Below are 17,986 nucleotides of genomic sequence, written 5' to 3'. Positions count from 1 at the left end.
ATTTATATACAGTATTAAAGTGAACGTCGACGGAAAGATGATAAAAACTGACATTTGGTAAAAACAACAGTGACTCGATAGACTCAGAGTAGATAACACGACTGGGTGTCTATCCTGACCCCACTTCTTATTCTACCAGATCTACATTCCTGAGGAATTGACTCTTTAAGTGTTCATACGTTTTGTTTGTTCTAGTCGTTATGTAACCTTATGTAAGTGACTCACTAAATATAGTGCACCTTTAGACATAAGTGCTACAGGAAAACATTCCTGCCTACGGCATTGCGACTTTATAATAAGTCACTGCTTGACAGATCCTCTGACTGATTAACCACTGTACATGTTTATGTTTACCTACACTTCACGCTTCACATATTACATACATCATTTGCATTTTTGCACTCTCCTATTGTTTGTTATTGTTTGTTTATTTACACCTCACACACTTAATATACATACTTGCACTAAGTTTAATTTAATTCCTAAATTAATACTCTGTTCTTTTTTCTTTCATCCCAGCTAATTTTATTTTTATTAGTATTATTATTGTATATATCTTTCATCCCTGCTGTTTTCATATCTTATTTTTTGTCTGTAAATTGCTGCTACTCGACACCAAATTTCCCCTTGGGGATTATTAAAGTATATATTCATTCATTCATTCATTCAAGTGTGCAAGCTTGAAGTTGACCAACTCTCTAACAGAGACAACATCAGAGTTTATAGATAATAAGTACAGTCACGTCCATGATAACCAGCTCTGTTTACAGTTCCATCAGTGACCTCCTGGCCTGTCACAGGATTCGGCCAGTATTACAGCATGGCGTCTCACAAGCAAGCGGCCGTTGATGAAAAGCCAAATTCACGCATGTAGTAAACACTATGGATGGAACGCTCTGTGGTCCTGACTCGCCGACACATGATGGCTGTAGCAGCGCGCAGGAGTTACCAGGATGTGAAGAAACGTGTCACAACATCGTTTTCTGCAGACAAGGGCAACGCACGAGAGCCGTACTGCCAGTGGAAACTTTACGTAATGCATTTTATTTCATTTGGCGTTTATGACATTTAAGTTGAGAGTGGCAAGTGACACAATAAGAAAATAATACAGGATGCACTTTATTTCCATATCATGTCCCAATGCAAATACATTTTGAAATATTTTTGATGTCTGCTGAGTAATCAATATAATGTGATGTAAGTATTAGATTAACAAGGTGGTACACAGCAAGTTGTATTTTCAGTAGCGTATTGCAATATATATGACAATATGTATCATATCATATATTGCAATATATCGTGATATATATCGCATCGTGACGCGTGTAGTGTGGTAGGGTTTCTGCTACGAGCTTCTGGGAATGCTGGAGTCAAAGAAACTAACAGCAGTGTCAGCAGACTGTCAATCAAAGCTTATTGATGATTGAACACCTCTCTTACTCCTGTTTCATTTTTTTTCCAAATGCAAAGCCTCTGTTCATCTTACATCTCAGAACTTCACACTGCTATTATTAAATCATATACTCAACACATACGCCGTATATATTCAGAAAGCTCTTATATTGGCTGTTTGAAACAGTTCCTCTGCACCACAGTGACGTGCTCCAGCAATAGTATGTGGGGTTGGTAGCAGGAGCAGAAACGAAAAGAAAAGAAAGTCACAGAGCCTTGTAATCGGTGGCTTAGCATTCAAGACGTCAACAAAGATAACAACAACTAACCCATGTTGTAGATAACCCCCTTTAAGGAATAGTTCATCATCTTGGAAGATTCTCTTTTGCTCTTTATTCTGCAGCTTGAGATGCTGGTAGCCGTATGTTTTTAGGTTGGACAGAGCCAGGCTGGCTGTTTAAGCATGTTAGGAAGTCTTTAAGCTAAGCTAAGCTCGGATATTGATTGCCTCATCTTAAATATTCATTAAATTACTGAACTATTAAGGATGCACACATATCTAAGGCTGTAAAGGCTTGTGTTTGCATGTTGAACCGTCACAGTAGCACGCAGCTGTAGTGCTGCTGTGGTAGTGATGCACGTAGCGCGGCATCAGCGCTCAACATGCTGCACAGGGAGCGGAGTGGCGTGCTCGTCATCACACTCTGGTGTGCACAGATGAATGTTGGAGCTGGTGGCAGTCGTGTGTAAAATGAGGACGTTGTGTTCCTATTGAGCCGGATTGGAGGCGATGCTATGTACCGTTACACCCACACCTGTATCGTACTTATTAATAATAATGATCAGTGTGCTGACCTTGGCTGTTCCAGGTCAGGCTCTCCTCCGTCTTTTTGAGCTGAGCATCAATGTCCCTGAGCTGGCCCCGAACCAGAGGTTGCTCCACGTCGAGCACAGAGTGCATCACCTGCAGTGGAACAGAGAAAGATGTGATGAGATCTTCAGCTCCCATTAAGCGTTTACAGAAATATCATTTTAATAACTTCTGTGTGGCTTTTCAAGCCCCGAGCATCCAGACGGGACGTCATCCTCATTAAAGGCATTGTTTCTGTATCTTTCCATGTTGCCATGACTTTAAGCTACCTGAAGCAATGCAGTGCTGTATTTTTTCAGATGCAATCATCAGCTGCGCTACGTGTGGTTGAGCTGTCCTTTCAGAGGCTCAGTTAATTACTTCCGTGATTGCTCTTGTTTTATGCTACATTATTGAAATTGCCATTTTGCCCCCGTGCCCAGTTCCCATGAAGACCGACAATAGAATGATGTGTTCGTGGCTAAGAGAAGCATATGCTATGCACTCATTCTACCATTGAAATCATTTTGTAAAAATCATAGACAATGCACATCTTCATTAGCATAATCGCAGAATAACAATCAAATATGTCTTTCCATTAGAATGCCCAGCCATCTCTGTAATTCAGTTGAGTAAAATGTATTTTCTTTGCTTGTCTGGCAGCAGAAACAGCTTCTCCAGCCATGACAGCAGCTGCAGGTAAGGTTAGTGCAGTAAACCAGCCATTATCATTTCAGATGTGTCGCTTATGAATGCAAATGTTAAGCTGTTGATTTTGATATTAGAGTAAAAGGTTTGACACATGCCTCGAGGGTGGCACTAAAGACTAATGGTCCTCTGAGGACCATGATTATTCACTGTGCTGGGATGAGTACAGTACTTAAGCTACTTTATACTTCGACTATGGTGTACTTTTTGCTCCACTACATTTATCTAACAGCTCTGGTTACCTTAGAATAATACAGACTATGAATTCAAACAAATATATAATGTGTTATGGATATTACTACCCAGAAGTACACTATTTAAAGTGAAATTAGCGCCACCTTTATCAGCTGCAACTTTAACGCGATGAACACATCAATGCATCAACAATTAAATCAACATGTCATGCCCCGCCCTGCGAAGTCAGAGTGGAAAGCAGTGCAGTCTTTAAACACTTTATTTCACACTATGATGTTAATTAATGATTAATTAAATAGTTATGATGGTTAATTAATAGCGTGTGAATGGGTGTGAATGATGACATGGACTGATAAAGAGCTTTGAGTGGTCGGAAGACTAGAAAAGAGATATACAGTACAGTGTATTGACCATTTGTATGAAATAAATCTGGTACCTCCAGACTCAGTGGGCTCAAACGGGGGAGCACAAAGAGCAGTGCTGAATCCCACGAGGGTCCGCTGAACTCTTCTGGTCCAGACACCACTGCTCCAAAGCTAATAGTCCATTAAACGGCATATGGGCCTCCAGTGGATGATGCCCTTGCATTCTGGGTCGTTGCCACCACACTTTGGGGCAGACCCATAGCAATTACACTTGATCTCTCAACAGGTAGGCCTGCAGCTGCCACAGTTGTGAGCATGGAAGAATCCACTGCCACATGAGAGAGAAGGTCCCTGTACAGAGGCCGCTGTTCAGCTCTTTAACCTGGTTCATCCACTTCCTCCCTCCAAGGCGATATAATATTGCTTTCTTCATGACATTTGGAAAAGTATAGTTCATGTAAATACCAGTGCGCCACCCGTACTTTTCCTTTTACTGTAATAGCTACACAGCCTCCTCTCGGCTGTGCCGAAGGGGAACAAACAGTGTGTTTGTCAGCGGGGTAAGTTAGAGTTAGTGGCCCAGCCAGGAGGATTGCTTTATGCCGGTGGGCAGCGGAGCCGCTTAATGTGGTGTATGACCTGCAGCAGTATCGTAATATTCAAGTCAACAAGAATACCACTGACGATCAGGAACTTTATTACCACATTACCCTGACCTTCACTCCCTAACATGTGGGCAGACCATCCATGCGTTAAGCTGCGTTCACACCCAAAGAATTATGTGGTCAATTTGCATCATTCGCGGCGGAAAGGGGGCGCGACTTTTCCGTGGCTTAACTCCGTGAAAACAGTTACCATTTCTGCCATCCACCAGGTAAATAACCACTAGTTCTGCTTTATACGTGTTGAGGAAGTCCCACACACGTGGGAACATCAACCGCCCCGTGTCTGGGTTCATAATATTATCCGTAGTCGCACACAGCTCCGACTCCTCCAGGACGAGTGTCTGGATGAAGACGCTACCAGTGGTTGCTTTTTCGCAACCATTTGCGTCTGTGCATTGACTTTACATGCAATCTACTCGCGCGAATAATGCGCAACTCTTTTGGCGTGAACGCAGCATTAGGAAGGGGCAGGAAGGCGGGGCTCAGCCAGCACGAGAAAGCCACCGTTCACTCTGTGTGCAGCTGTAAAACGCATTTTACTGAGCAATCAAACTTTATTTCACACTAAGAGGGTTTAAACTGTCAAATGACATGCGTATCAAACTGTGAGGGGGATCTGTACGGATCATGGGTCAAAAAGCTTCAGATGTACCACTATCAGGGCCGCTCTAAGAAATAAAGCGAACACACCCTCGACAAAGCATCTTTGTATCAGTTGGATCATTTGGACAGGGTTATTGCACAAACAAATCCAAGGGGCTTTATTGTGAGGAGAGGCATGGAGCTGCAGCGCAATAGCATTCTGCGTTTAGCCGAACCTAAGCCAACCTTGTTGTATCGGCCCACGGTGACCTCCAGGTTGGCCACGTACTGCCACAGCTGCCCCCTGGTGGTGTAGAGCTGCACCGCAGGTTCAGGGACGGCCTCTGTCTGTCTGGCCTCCAAGTACTTCACTTCCCTCAACACAGACGCCAGCTAGGAAGAGGGACAGAGGGAAATTACAAGCACTGGAAGACATATACGACAAATTGGGGTTTTCCATTTTTATCAGCCAAGGCTGCCAATATTCAACAACTTTACTTTTCAGTTTGAATTTCCCACAAAAAAATATGTATTATTGTATTTATTCAGTACTACAGTTCCGATGTTGGTGGAAGATGTTAGCAATTCTTAAGTGAGCCAACATAACTGCCCTTGAATGAAAAATTGAAATACAAATGCAATGAATTCAAAAGCTAAACTATATAAAGATGTGCAGCTGCAGGCAGATATGACACTTACTGGAAGAGATATCTTGATTTGTGAGCAAACTAATAAATCACTCAAATGCTGTCCACAGTATTCAAAAGGATGACAAGCAGTGACACATCTATCAGCCTGTCGGCATCAGTTTCTATTCTTCAGACCTGCGGGTTGAAGTTGACTGAGATCAGCTGAGTGTCTCGGTCCCTGCTGATTAATGGGAGGCTGAGGTTGTACTGAGAACTCTCGCCCACGGACTCTGTCCACGCCTCATACAGGCTGGTGGAGTATCTGCAATAACAAGCACAGGGAACACAATCAAACTAAATAACATCAATTATCACAGGAGAACAATTTGTACCTTGTCCACCGGGGTGTAACATCGATTCATATTCCCATTAAATGTCTGGGACTTTTTTTTTCCATTCACAGGCGTGAAAACGGTTCACATTGTAGAAATTAAAATAAGTTTAAGAAATAAAACAAGCAGCTAAAAGGCATATGATTGAGCCATTTTTTTTCCAATCCCCGAAGTTGTCAACAGAATGAGAGGCGTGATCGCCTCGTCTTATCACACACACAATAAGGCGGTGAAGGAGGGTCTGATGGGCGTGGGGGGGGGGTGGGGGGGTAATGTGAGGATAAACGCTGATTCATCTGAGAGAGACTGGGAACAGAGAATATGTCAGGGCTCGGTACAGCTATATCAATCTGCAAATAGCCTCGATTATGATGAGAACTTCAGTGCGCACTGTGCGCTCCTTATTGGATTTCTGCTGTGAGCTTCATTTCCTGATAGTGGCACCGCAGACGCAGAGGCAATCAAATGCCTCGGTCATGGCCATAAATCACACTGCATTTTGTCTGTGGGGGTAATGAGTGAGCATGCCCGTCCAGCTCCTGACTGGAATATGTATAATAATGGAGGTATTCATCGGAGGCAGCGGCGATGATTATTACAGCATAACAAGGGCTCTAATTTGTGATGGGAGTAAATTGAGGGCAGAACGGGTGTTGTTCATCATTCCATTACTCTGCTGAGGGGACATGAAGGAGGAGGCGGGACAGTGAGCTCCAAATCATAAAGAATAGCTGTTTGCCTGGGTGTGTGTAGGGTCATCTGTGTGTGCACGCATCTCATCCCATTCATAAAAGACTTCTGGGCTCTTGTGTTCGCATACTTGTGAGGACTTTACGCTTGATTGATTCCCTAACCTTTGACCTTCCTCAATTTTAACAATTACTGTAACCGTAACAGTAATAATCATCCAATAATCATCTAACAAATGGTGATGATGGCATATGCATTATGTTCTGCTACCAAAAATAAACAAAAATGACAGTAAAGATTGGTATCAAGCGAAGTAAACCACAACAAAACGTGTGTAATGATGATTCAAAAGGATCCAAAATCTCAAGTTACGAGCCATGATTGTTCCATCGTGACCTTAAAGTGTCCTTAAAGGGCAGAGAGGCAGAACACGCTCATGTTGGGGGACTGGGCTCGTCTTTTCTTGGCAAGCATAGAAATGAAACATCTCTGTCTCTCTTGTCTCACTGACTCCATCAAAGCAGCGGGGTGCTTCCTCTCGCAGGTTGTGATGTTGGATGTGGTCTAAAAGAACATTTCTCACTTGGCATCCGTGAGCAGCACAGAGTTTATGGGATTATAGGAGTCCTGTGAAATAATCTGCAGCGCAGCGCCACAGTAATGAGAACATAAATCATGCCTGGAGCCGCATGTCCACATGCTAGTCCACAGGGGCTGCTTCATAAATGTTATACACTCAACTAACTAAATCACAACGGTTGGGTATAAAACAGCCCGGCTGTAAAGGAACAGGGGAAAAGGTGTCAGAGAGCGAATATCTGATTCATGTTGGCTTTTATGACATTTACAGTCCAATAAGGAGTCGTCCCATTCTGTCACTGTCTATTCTGTTTAATATTCCTTTTTGTCATTTTCATTCAGTAACACTTACATGTAAGCCTGATGACATACAGTGTAATACACTGAGATAAGATCCACACACACACACACACCTGTCCAGCAGTTGCATCATCTCCTCGTACTTCTGGGTGACCCTGGCTCCCTCTGCAGACTCCAGGAACCTGCAGGGAAGACGGAAGTATACAGCGCATGCAAAGGTCATATCCAAGAAGCTTTCCACTGTCAATATGCCATGACATTGTTTTTATGAGACCTTTAAAATTCACACCGAGACCGATGGAAATGCATGAGCGCACCGACACTCTTGTTTTAATCTGCTGCGTTGGAGACAAGGGAGGAGACTCACGGGTGGGACAGGAGTCTGAATTTGGAGAAGGGGCTCTGGATGCGCTGCTGTAGCTGCTGGGCCCATCTCAGCCCGCCAGCTACTGCTGGCATATTCTTAGTCACTGGGGTCCAACCTGAGGAGATCAACAATCACCAGTTACTGGCTGTAACCACAGAGTATGAGGGCATTGTGTGTATCAGACAAGTCAATGTAAAGAGGGTGAGTTGTCCCGCTCTAACACAGTCAATCAAAGTGAAAGGATAGCAAGGGAGCTGTCTGTCAAGTCCAATTACCCTCCCACACAGTCCTGACAAGAAAGCATCTCTGGGTGTGTTTAATCTCTACAACAGCCAACGTGCCCGTTCAGCGTCCTTGAAGCGTTCTCACTGCTGGCTAGAGATGAAAGTAGCGTTCTCACAGTCTGTGTGTTTATTAGAGGTCCCAGTAGAGTTGTGAAAGGAAATGTGGGGAGATGGATATGGCAGGAAACAATACTGGACCCCAAAATGTGGTTATAGTCCGGACTCTTAAACCTCTGCGGCACCACAACGCCCCGCCCCCTGTCACTCAAACCACAAAAATCACAAAAATGTATTACCTCTAGTGCTATCAATTCATCCACCCCAAAACATTGGAGGTGAATTGAAGAAAAATATTAAAAATTAAAATGCTGCCGCTGAATTTATTGATGCTTTTGTTTAGATCAGTGGTTCTTAACCTTATTGGAGGTACTGAACCCTGCAAGCTTCATCAGTGCATTCACCGAACCCTTTGTAATTGGAAAAATAAAATATGATTTCTTCAAAACATAGGTATATATTTTGTTAGTGCACAAAATGAACCATGTATCAGTTTGCACACAAAATCACTGTGTTCAAAGAACAAAATCAACAAAACATGAATTTCACACAAAAACATAACTCAATGAATATTTACTGCAAATCAATGTGACGAAAAGAAGAAAAATTGTGTGCTGCGGCCCGACATTGCTAGTGTGAACCGGGCTATACTGTGTGTGTCTTGACCCCCCAGTCTCTCGGTGAAGTCTTGTGTAACTCTCACCCAGCTCCTCTGCAGTGTGGACGTGTTTGCTGTAGAGGCGTTTACAGCAGTCCAGCTCCTTCTCAAACATGGAGACCAGGAGAGGGTATCTCTCCAGAGCATCTGTGGCCACTAAGGGTCGCTCCAGCAAGCCACCAAACATATCCAGAACCTGCAGACGTCAGATAAGTCAAAGGGCTTTCAGTACATGTGTGTGAATGTGTGTGTGACAGAGAAGCAGAGAGAGATTAAGTTCCCAGACCTTGAAGGCGTGCTCCAGTCCGGAGGCGTCCTCAAAGGCCTGACAGAAGACGGCTCCTAGTCGGCGGTCTGTGTCATCCACCTTAAGTTTGAACTCCCTCACATCTTCTTCATACTCCTGCGGGGCAGATAGCTCAGCTAGACCGCCGGCCCACAGCACACAGCAGAGCTCACTAACGCAGAGCCAGCACAGCAAATTCCTTTTCACATCTCACTGACTCCAAGCCGTCCAGCGGGGAGCACTGACTGGCTCTTACAAGCACACTAAATTGCTTTTCTTGCTATGACTCAGGAACATCTTGCTTAAGCAACTAGATGGCACTGAAAAAAAAAACTTCATTTCATTTAGGCAGACACCGCTTGCTCCACAGGCGCTGGCGTGACCAGGCGGCAGGAAGAAAAGAGCATAGTTTCAGAAAACCTTTGTGAAAATGAACTGACCGTCAAAGTTGCTCGACAGAACCGTGAACCAAAGTGAACCAAAGCGATCCTAACCCTTCGTACCCTGTTGTTGACGTCCAAGCAGTCGTAGGGCTTCTCTGTGAACAGTTTGAAAGTGTCCACGAACTCCTGGTGGAGCGACTGCACCTGCAGGCTGAGGGCTCGGCCTCGGACGCCCCCAATCTCCAATTTCTCGAGCTTCAGCAGGTCTACGGCCGTCAGCAGGATGTCCTGCCGGGGAAATGGAGGCTAATCAAGCTAAACTGCAGTATCGCCGCAAAGGAAGGTCTGGTCTTTCACATAAGGCGAGTTCAACTTTGGCCTTTCAATACACACACAGTACCTCATGCATAATGGTTCAATACTCACCTTAATGGTCCTGATTCTGTTTATGAAGCGGTCAAGTCCAGAGAAGGCCAGCAGTGGGGAAAAGTCCCACGGCCTCACAAAGCCCCCGTTCCTCTGGTACTGGCTCAGATTGGCCCTCCGGTCCTCGTAAGTGCTCCTGAAGAGCTGCAGGATCTCCAGGCTCGTCTGCACCTTCAGGAGACTCTCTGAAGCTTCTCCTCTCAGAACCTCCTCTGGCACCACGTACACCCGGGCCTGGGGTTGGAGAGCAGTGAGGTTAGGGATTAGTTGTTGCTATAGTAACAGATACATGTCTATCTAATAGTCCCCATTCAAGAGAGCAGCACACCTCGAACCACTCAGTGACTCTCATGTCTGCTATGTATGAAACTATCAATTGCATATTTAGGAGCCATGTACATGGTTCTTTCTCAAGCTAAGAAGAGGAAAATATGTTATATTTAGTTAGTTTAAAACATACACAAACTGAAATGTAAAAATTATGAACTTTTTCTTGGCCGAGCACTGTGTGTGTGTGAGTTGTCTCCTGGCTCTCGATATATTGCTATGTGCAGTGTGGGTACTTAAACGCCACACGATGCGTTCACACCCCAGAGAGAGTGAGAGCCAGTGGGTTAATATTCCCCCGGGACACAAGTTCTGCTCCACTTCACATTTCTGACAGCAACAAAAGGATCTGCCTCCAAAAACAGAACACAAGGGAACGGTAACATGGACAGTGAAGAGTAAAGAAACGAGTTCCACCCACAGAACAGATCCCAGGACCAGATCCCAGGACCCACTCTGTGCTGCAGGGGACCTCTGACAAGAGCTGTTAATGTGGTTATAGGACCCGGTCCTGCCTCCTGCTTCCTGCCTCCTGCTTCCTGCCTCCTGCTTTCTGCCTCCTGCTTTCTGCTTCCTGCTTCCTTCCTCTTGCCTCCTGCCTCCTGCTTTCTGCCTCCTGCTTTCTGCCTTCTGCTTTCTGCTTCCTGCTTCCTTCCTCTTGCCTCCTGCCTCCTGCTTCCTGCTTCCTGCCCCCTGCCCCCTGCCTCCTGCTTCCTGCCTCCTGCTTCCTGCCTCCTGCTTTCTGCTTCCTGCTTCCTGCTTCCTGCCCTCTGCCTCCTGCTTCTTGCCTCCCGCCTCCTGTTTCCTGCCTCTTGCCTCCTGCTTCCTGCCTCTGCTTTCTGCCTCCTGCTTCCTGCCTCTTGCCTCCTGCTTCCTGCCTCCTGCTTTCTGCCTCCTGCTTCTTGCCTCCTGCTTCCTGCCTACTGCTTTCTGCCTTCTGCTTCCTGCTTTCTGCTTCCTGCATACTGCTTTCTGCCTCCTGCTCCCTGCTTTTTGTCTCCTGCTTCCTGCCGTCACGCCTCCTGCTTCCTGCCTCCCGCTTCCTTCCTTCCGCTTTCTGCCTCCTGCTTCCTTCCTCCTGCCTCCTGCTTCCTGCTTCCTGCCCCCTGCCTCCTGCTTCTTGCCTCCCGCCTCCTGCTTCCTGCCTCTTGCCTCCTGCTTCCTGCCCCCTGCTCCCTGCCGCCTGCTTCCTGCCTCCTGCTTTCTGCTTCCTGCTTCCTGCATCCTGCTTCCTGCCCCCTGCCTCCTGCTTCTTGCTTCCTGCCTCCTGCTTCCTGCCTCTTTCCTCCTGCTTCCTGCCTCTGCTTTCTGCCTCTTGCTTCCTGCCTCTTGCCTCCTGCTTTCTGCCTCCTGCTTCCTGCCTCCTGCTTTCTGCCTCCTGCTTCTTGCCTCCTGCTTCCTGCCTACTGCTTTCTGCCTTCTGCTTTCTGCTTCCTGCATACTGCTTTCTGCCTCCTGCTTCCTGCTTTCTGCCTCCTGCTTCCTGCTTTCTGCCTCCTGCTTCCTGCCGTCACGCCTCCTGCTTCCTGCCTCCCGCTTCCTTCCTTCCGCTTTCTGCCTCCTGCTTTCTTCCTCCTGCCTCCTGCCTCCTGCTTCCTGCCCCCTGCCTCCTGCTTCTTGCCTCCCGCCTCCTGCTTCCTGCCTCTTGCCTCCTGCTTCCTGCCTCTTGCCTCCAGCTTCCTGCCTCCTGCTTCCTGCCGCCTGCTTCCTGTCTCCTGCTTTCTGCTTCCTGCTTTCTGCTTCCTGCTTCCTGCCCCCTGCCTCCTGCTTCTTGCCTCCCGCCTCCTGCTTCCTGCCTCTTGCCTCCTGCTTCCTGCCTCTGCTTTCTGCCTCCTGCTTCCTGCCTCCTGCTTTCTGCCTCCTGCTTCCTGGCTCCTGCTTCCTGCCTACTGCTTTCTGCCTTCTGCTTCCTGCATTATGCTTCCTGCATACTGCTTTCTGCCTCCTGCTTCCTGCTTTCTGCCTCCTGCTTCCTGCTTTCTGCCTCCTGCTTCCTGCCGTCACGCCTCCTGCTTCCTGCCGTCACGCCTCCTGCTTCCTGCCTCCCGCTTCCTTCCTTCCGCTTTCTGCCTCCTGCCTCCTGCCTCCTGCCTCCTGCTGCCTGCCATGGCCCTACCAACGCCCACTCTCCCCTCTCCTTCTCTATGAATTCATGCTCCATTCATGCACATTACTAACTCTACTTCTCCCCCGGAGTCTTTGTACTCTCTCGTCTCACAGGTTCACATGGATTGTGGTTTTATCTGGACCCTGGTCCTGCTCGACACCTACTGCTATTATTATTATTATTATTTAAATGACATTGTAATTAGCATTACTGATAGTGCTTTTATTAGCATTATTATTCTACTATAACCACTGTCATAGTAGTTGGTAGTTGTAATTTGTTTCATCATGCCTACTACATTATATGAATGTCATTTCATGTAATGTGCTGTAACTCTGTTACGTTGTTCATTCTGTACACATGACATCTGTTGCTTCTGTCCATCCTGATAGAGGATCCTCCTCTGTTGCTCTCCTGAAGGTTTCTTCCCTTTTTCTCCTCTTAAAGGTTTTTTTGGGGGAGTTTTTCCTGAACTGTTGTGAGGGTCAAAGGTCAGAGGATGTCGAATGGTTCAGATTGTAAAGCTTTCACAGGCAAACTTGTAATTTATGTCTTTGGGGCGATACAAAATAAACTGAATTGAATTGAATGAATGACTTCTTAGAAACAAAGATGGTAACCACAAACATCAAACTAAAGGGAAACAAGCTCTTGGAATAGATTGAGACTGCAGTGGACCTGCTGTATGAGGAGGTTGGAGGTCTCCTGCAGCAGAACCAGGAGGCGCGCTGGGGTGTTGTAGTATCTGGAGTTGACCCACACCAAGCACACTGTGTGCATCAGAGGGACGATCTGACGCCGCACATCAGGGAAGTCTGCGCTCTCCATGTCCTCAAACAGACGCTGCAGCGGCCTCAGGTAGGTGCAGGTGTCCTTTGCCTCCTCCAGGGCTGGGGAGGGAAATGTGATGACATCAATGCAACCCCAAAATACTACGTGTGAAAAAAGTGGTCAAACATGGTCAGGTGCATAGATGCTGTCATCACCTGCTTGCACATCCTGCTGCATGCTAGTAAACGCAGGGGAATAGCTGCTCTCCACAGCCTCCAACAGCATCGCCATCTTCCTCACCTTGGAGGCTTTGAGCTGGCCGTGGATGCACTCAAGATCTGCATATCTTCAAGGGAGAAAGAACGATTTATGTCACATTTGTAGAGGCCACTGGTTTGTGTGAAGTCCTTCCTACAGTGAGTTCTAAACCACAAGCTGTTTTAACCTCCTGTGTTATGTATTAACAGAGTATTCCCGACATGTGGACTGGGTCAGTCAGGATCAAACGAAAAATTACATTTTGTATTTTTCTACACTTCCGACAGGTAAGCTGTCACACAAGTGTACAGTTATGTGTTGTACCACTTACTGTAAAGGCTACAGTCAACTCATCTGGCACACAGTGGTCAGTGGGGATCTGTTTACTCTGGAAAGTCTAAAGTACTTTCTTCTGCCATGTCACCTTTATTCTCACGGGGACGTTTCACAGTATCACCAGAAAAGGCATTATTGTGAACATGGATGACTTCTCATATACAGCCAATCATATATTCATTAAAGAAAATAACAAAATATGTCGACAGGATGTAACAACAAAAACATTTGACTTTAGTAGATGGAGGATCTTTATGCATGGACAGGGTTTTTCTCTGTTTCTGTGAATTAAAATGATGAATTCGTCGAGTGAAAAGATTGTATCAACACAGACGCCATAATTTCAATTATGCATATTCATTATTTGAGGTATTATTGTGTTGCAATGGTGGGCCATCATGGCCGTCTAAGCCTTTACTGCTGGCCTGAACAGAATCACAAAGTTATAGCTATTTTATAATTGAATTACTTTTCACAAATACACTACATGTATTATAATTATTTTTCCCTATTAGCTTATTTTCTCTCCCCTCTGCGCTGAGATGTCTTGTGTGTGTGTGTCTGTGTGTGTGTGCAGTGTTTTAGTTTTGTTGGATTGTTTTGTTATAACTAAATGTGACTTGGCAGGTAGAACTGTTGTATTGTGGGACTTCATTCCTTATGGAGATGAACTTTTCCCCCTCAAATACACTGCGGCCTCTCTCCTCCAGGTCTATGTTATGTTCTGTACATGAATGAATATTAATGTGTGATGCTCACAGCACTTTAAAAGAGCATTTAAAAGGCAACATCTCTTTGGAGAATCCATACCCAATACAATGAATCTGAACAGAAAATCCACAGAATTACCCATCTACTATTTTCATGGCAACATGTACTTCTGATCAAACATCCGTATAAAACTGTCCACTTTGAGAGCTGTTAGAAATCTCTGGGAGTAATTTATTTAGCATGTGTCAGTTTAATTCAGTGATTAAACATGAGTCAATTACAACATATTATCCAGCGTTTGTGCAACCGGAGTGGATGCAGTCCGTAAGCGCACATGTTAAAGTAGAAAACAGAGAAGTAACACGCTTTCATCACATTAGTGCAGAGGAAAAACTAATGATAAAAGGAGAGGATATTGGCCTCTTAAGACATCATTCTGCTGCGTAAGTACAACAGAAAAGTTAAAAGAGAGCACTGGGCTCCAAATTACATTTTTCACTTGATAGCACAGGTGTTCTGGATCTGAAATAATTAGTTTCACCAGCAAAAACTTCTAAAACAATTGGACTTTGAGGCCCTGTGGGGCCGTGTTACGTTCACACAATCACGGCACTGGAGCGAGTGCTTCTCCGAAGCTGCCGCTGGATATTCAGAGTGTGTAACCTGTTCTTCCAGAAGAGCAGCTCGGTGTGCGGTGTGGGGTTTCTGCCCTCCAGCAGAGCCTCAGAGGAGTCTTTCTTCAGGACGCCACGAATCTGATGGCTCCACTCGATCACTGCTGACTCCAAGGAGTGGATGATGCTCTGATCCACCACTTCCCCCCTGTGAAGTTTCACAAGGGAACCGATTACTTTCACCGTGGGAGAAACAAGGACGCATTGACACCAACCTCTCCGTCTCCTGAGCTCGTTTGCCTTTTATCTGTCTCCAAGGCAGCCTGCTCCAGTGTCTCGGAGCCTGCGGGGAGAGGCAGCAGCGTCTTGCCCTGGACTTGGCCGGACACCACGAACACATCGGTCCTGAGGGAGTGGACGTGGCGCCTGACGTCCTGAGTCACGACCTGGGGCCATTCAGAGTGGTTCCTGCTGTTAGACAGCAGAGGGGCCACAACCTGGAGGAGAAGGAAACATGTTTGCTTTGGAGGAAACATTTGAGTAGTGGAGGAAGTGTGCACGTCTTCCACCTCAGTGAAGGTCCAAGTGAAACTTTTGCAAAGTACCCATTATACTGCAATGATCCATGTTGGTGTTATGTAAGGAAATATCCTATTTTATTAGATTATGAGTCAAATAAAGAGGATGGCTGACCGTGGCTTCTCTCAAACTCTTCCAGAAAATGATCACCCACCACTGAAGTGACGAGTCAGATCCCAACAGTCCAGAAGTTCCAATTAGGAGAACTGTATTGCAGAACTGTGTGTGTGTGTGTGTGTGTGTGTGTGTGTGTGTGTGTGTGTGTGTGTGTGTGTGTGTGTGTGTGTGTGTGTGTGTGTGTGTGTGTCACGGACCGGTTTGGTGTAAGACAATATGTTCCCGGTGTAGTGGATACATATGACGAAATAAAATGATACGACCGGCAAAAAAACAAATATAAAGTACATAAAAAAAGAAAAAACTCCACATTACGCTGAATTATTGACGTGTGTCAAAAGGCACAGACGCACAGACGGATGTATCCGGACATTTTTCAAAGTACTTTATGCACCATTAACAGTTAGGGGGCTTTCAGGCCATCAATCCCTCTTTCAGAGCGGCCCTATTAAGAACCTATTTAAAGCTTTTATTGTTTTAGTATATATTATGCTTACAGCATGCTACCTCAGTTATCTGTGCTGTGTAGTTCAGGTGGACACACTTTGATAGATAACATATCTTCAGTAGTAGCTCACTGTAATGTACTAAAGAGGAGTACTGGGTTATTACCAGAGGCCCTAGAGGACAAAAAAGAAGGGAAACACTTTTCACTGAATACATCTGTGCCTAATCCATCTCATAAGTTTATACTAAGACAATAATAATGTTAACAATGGAGTTACTACAAACTTCACCAGTGGTGAAGTAAGAACACTGTCAAATACAGATCTACTGAAGTATTATCAGCCAAGGTAATGTATCACAATGTGGTACGAAGGTACATCCGGTCACTTCTGTGTCTCAACGTCTAACCTGGTCACGATGAACCTCATTGTCTTGCTGGTAACCACACCTGTGGAATACATGTGGAGATGCTGCTCTGACATGTAATGAAGTAAACAGGCCTACTGTAGGCAAATGAGAGGGGGAGGGGTCACCAGGGTCACGGCTCATGGTGACCCTGGTGGAGAACAGAGTTCAGCATTTGCAGATGTCGATGCTTTAGATCTTAACCTCTTAATCTTTCTAAAAAAAAGGTGCACTATTAGTCTGTGGGATGTTGTTATGTTGGACAATAGTCCTTTTTGATACACCTTGCTCATACTCATGCTGGATGATGTTTATAGTTATGATCAAAATATCTTTTTTTTTTTATAGATTTTTTTTCCCAAGACTTTGCTGAACAAATACATCCAATAAACACAAGTATTGGAATTAATTTGGGGTTCTACTCAAACACAGGGGGAAGAGGTCTATCTACAGTTAAGTATTCGAGTAAAGTACATAAGAATGCTCGACAGTGATTTAGTGTAAATGCCATTCAGACAAAGTGAAAGTCCTTAAAGTGAGTCTGCGCGCGCGCTGCGCACGTCCCCCATGCCGCCGACAATAAGCACCGGCTGCCCCGCTCACCTCCTCCACCAGAGCGGAGAACTGGTCCAGCGGCGCGGAGGACAGGTCCCCGTAGACCAGGTCCTCCTTCATGGAGTCCGCCCGCAGCGCGGTCCTGCCGGGCTTCACGAAGTACACCGCCTTGCTGCGGGAGCCGGCCGTGAAGGCGGCGGCGGGCTGCAGCAGTCCGGCCGCGGTCACGGACAGCACCAGGGTCCTCCGCTCGGCGCCGTCCAGGAACTCCTGCAGCAGCTGCCGGTTCTCCTCGCAGGACACACATTTCAGCCACGTGCCCTGCTTCACGTTCAGAGTCCTGCGCACGTAGCCCGCTATGAAGTCCAGTCGTCGGTCCTCGGCTGGCGGCTCCTCCATGGCGGCAGGTCGCTCTGCGGTCCCGGGTCACTGGGCGCTGAACTGATTGTGTCCCGGCCTCCATAGTAACGCGGTGTTTGCTTTAATCAGGCCGTTGCTGAGGGGACATGAGCGACCAGGAGCCGACCCGGGACCAGGGCCTCAAGCTGGCCCCGGGGTTCCCCTGCGGTCTCTGTGTGTCTGTCAGGGGGGAGTTGTTGTCAACGTGTGTGTCCACTAACGACGCATTGTGTTCACACCACATCTTAACTGCAGCTCTTCATCATGTGAAATATGCAGCTCATGTTCTTCCAAATAAATAAATGACCATGACAAGGACACTGCTCAGGAGAGAGGAGAAAAGAGAAGTGACATGAAATAAAATATTAAATTAAAAAAGGAGGAAAGTTCAAGAGCAAATGGATTACATTTGGTTTTAAATCAATTAAAAGCTTTTATTCCCCTAGCCAACATTTGTGTCACTTTAATAGTGATAGACTGCTGATTGGCTGCAGCTGGCACTGTGACATCTTCCATCAAAACCCTCTGCACATACAGAAACAATAAACTCTG

At 46.0% G+C, this 17,986-nt stretch overlaps 1 protein-coding gene across 2 annotated transcripts in view; it reads right to left on the bottom strand.

Annotated features, from left to right (window-relative positions):
- dnah9 (dynein, axonemal, heavy chain 9) overlaps positions 1-17,434 on the bottom strand; it is a gene marked incomplete at both ends in the record, with an annotated part of 117,129 nt that extends 99,695 nt beyond the window's left edge. Inside the window, 14 exons of one of the 2 annotated variants that reach the window (XM_079235727.1) lie at positions 2,248-2,356; positions 5,004-5,150; positions 5,582-5,708; positions 7,461-7,529; positions 7,715-7,829; positions 8,759-8,909; positions 9,000-9,116; positions 9,503-9,670; positions 9,809-10,042; positions 12,921-13,132; positions 13,229-13,359; positions 14,982-15,140; positions 15,233-15,426; positions 17,084-17,434. In XM_079235727.1, the coding sequence (XP_079091853.1) occupies positions 2,248-2,356; positions 5,004-5,150; positions 5,582-5,708; positions 7,461-7,529; positions 7,715-7,829; positions 8,759-8,909; positions 9,000-9,116; positions 9,503-9,670; positions 9,809-10,042; positions 12,921-13,132; positions 13,229-13,359; positions 14,982-15,140; positions 15,233-15,426; positions 17,084-17,434 (2,284 nt within the window). Of the gene's footprint in view, positions 1-2,247; positions 2,357-5,003; positions 5,151-5,581; positions 5,709-7,460; positions 7,530-7,714; positions 7,830-8,758; positions 8,910-8,999; positions 9,117-9,502; positions 9,671-9,808; positions 10,043-12,920; positions 13,133-13,228; positions 13,360-14,981; positions 15,141-15,232; positions 15,430-17,083 lie in introns of both variants that reach the window. The other variant, XM_079235728.1, reaches the window with a different exon arrangement.
- Positions 17,435-17,986: the final 552 nt, after the last annotated feature.

The sequence above is a fragment of the Taurulus bubalis genome (assembly GCF_910589615.1).
Source record: "Taurulus bubalis genome assembly, chromosome: 2".
In the NCBI taxonomy this organism is placed as follows: Eukaryota; Metazoa; Chordata; class Actinopteri; order Perciformes; family Cottidae; genus Taurulus; species Taurulus bubalis.
Note: the sequence above shows the minus strand (reverse complement) of the source record. Positions and strands in the feature narration are given on the sequence as shown.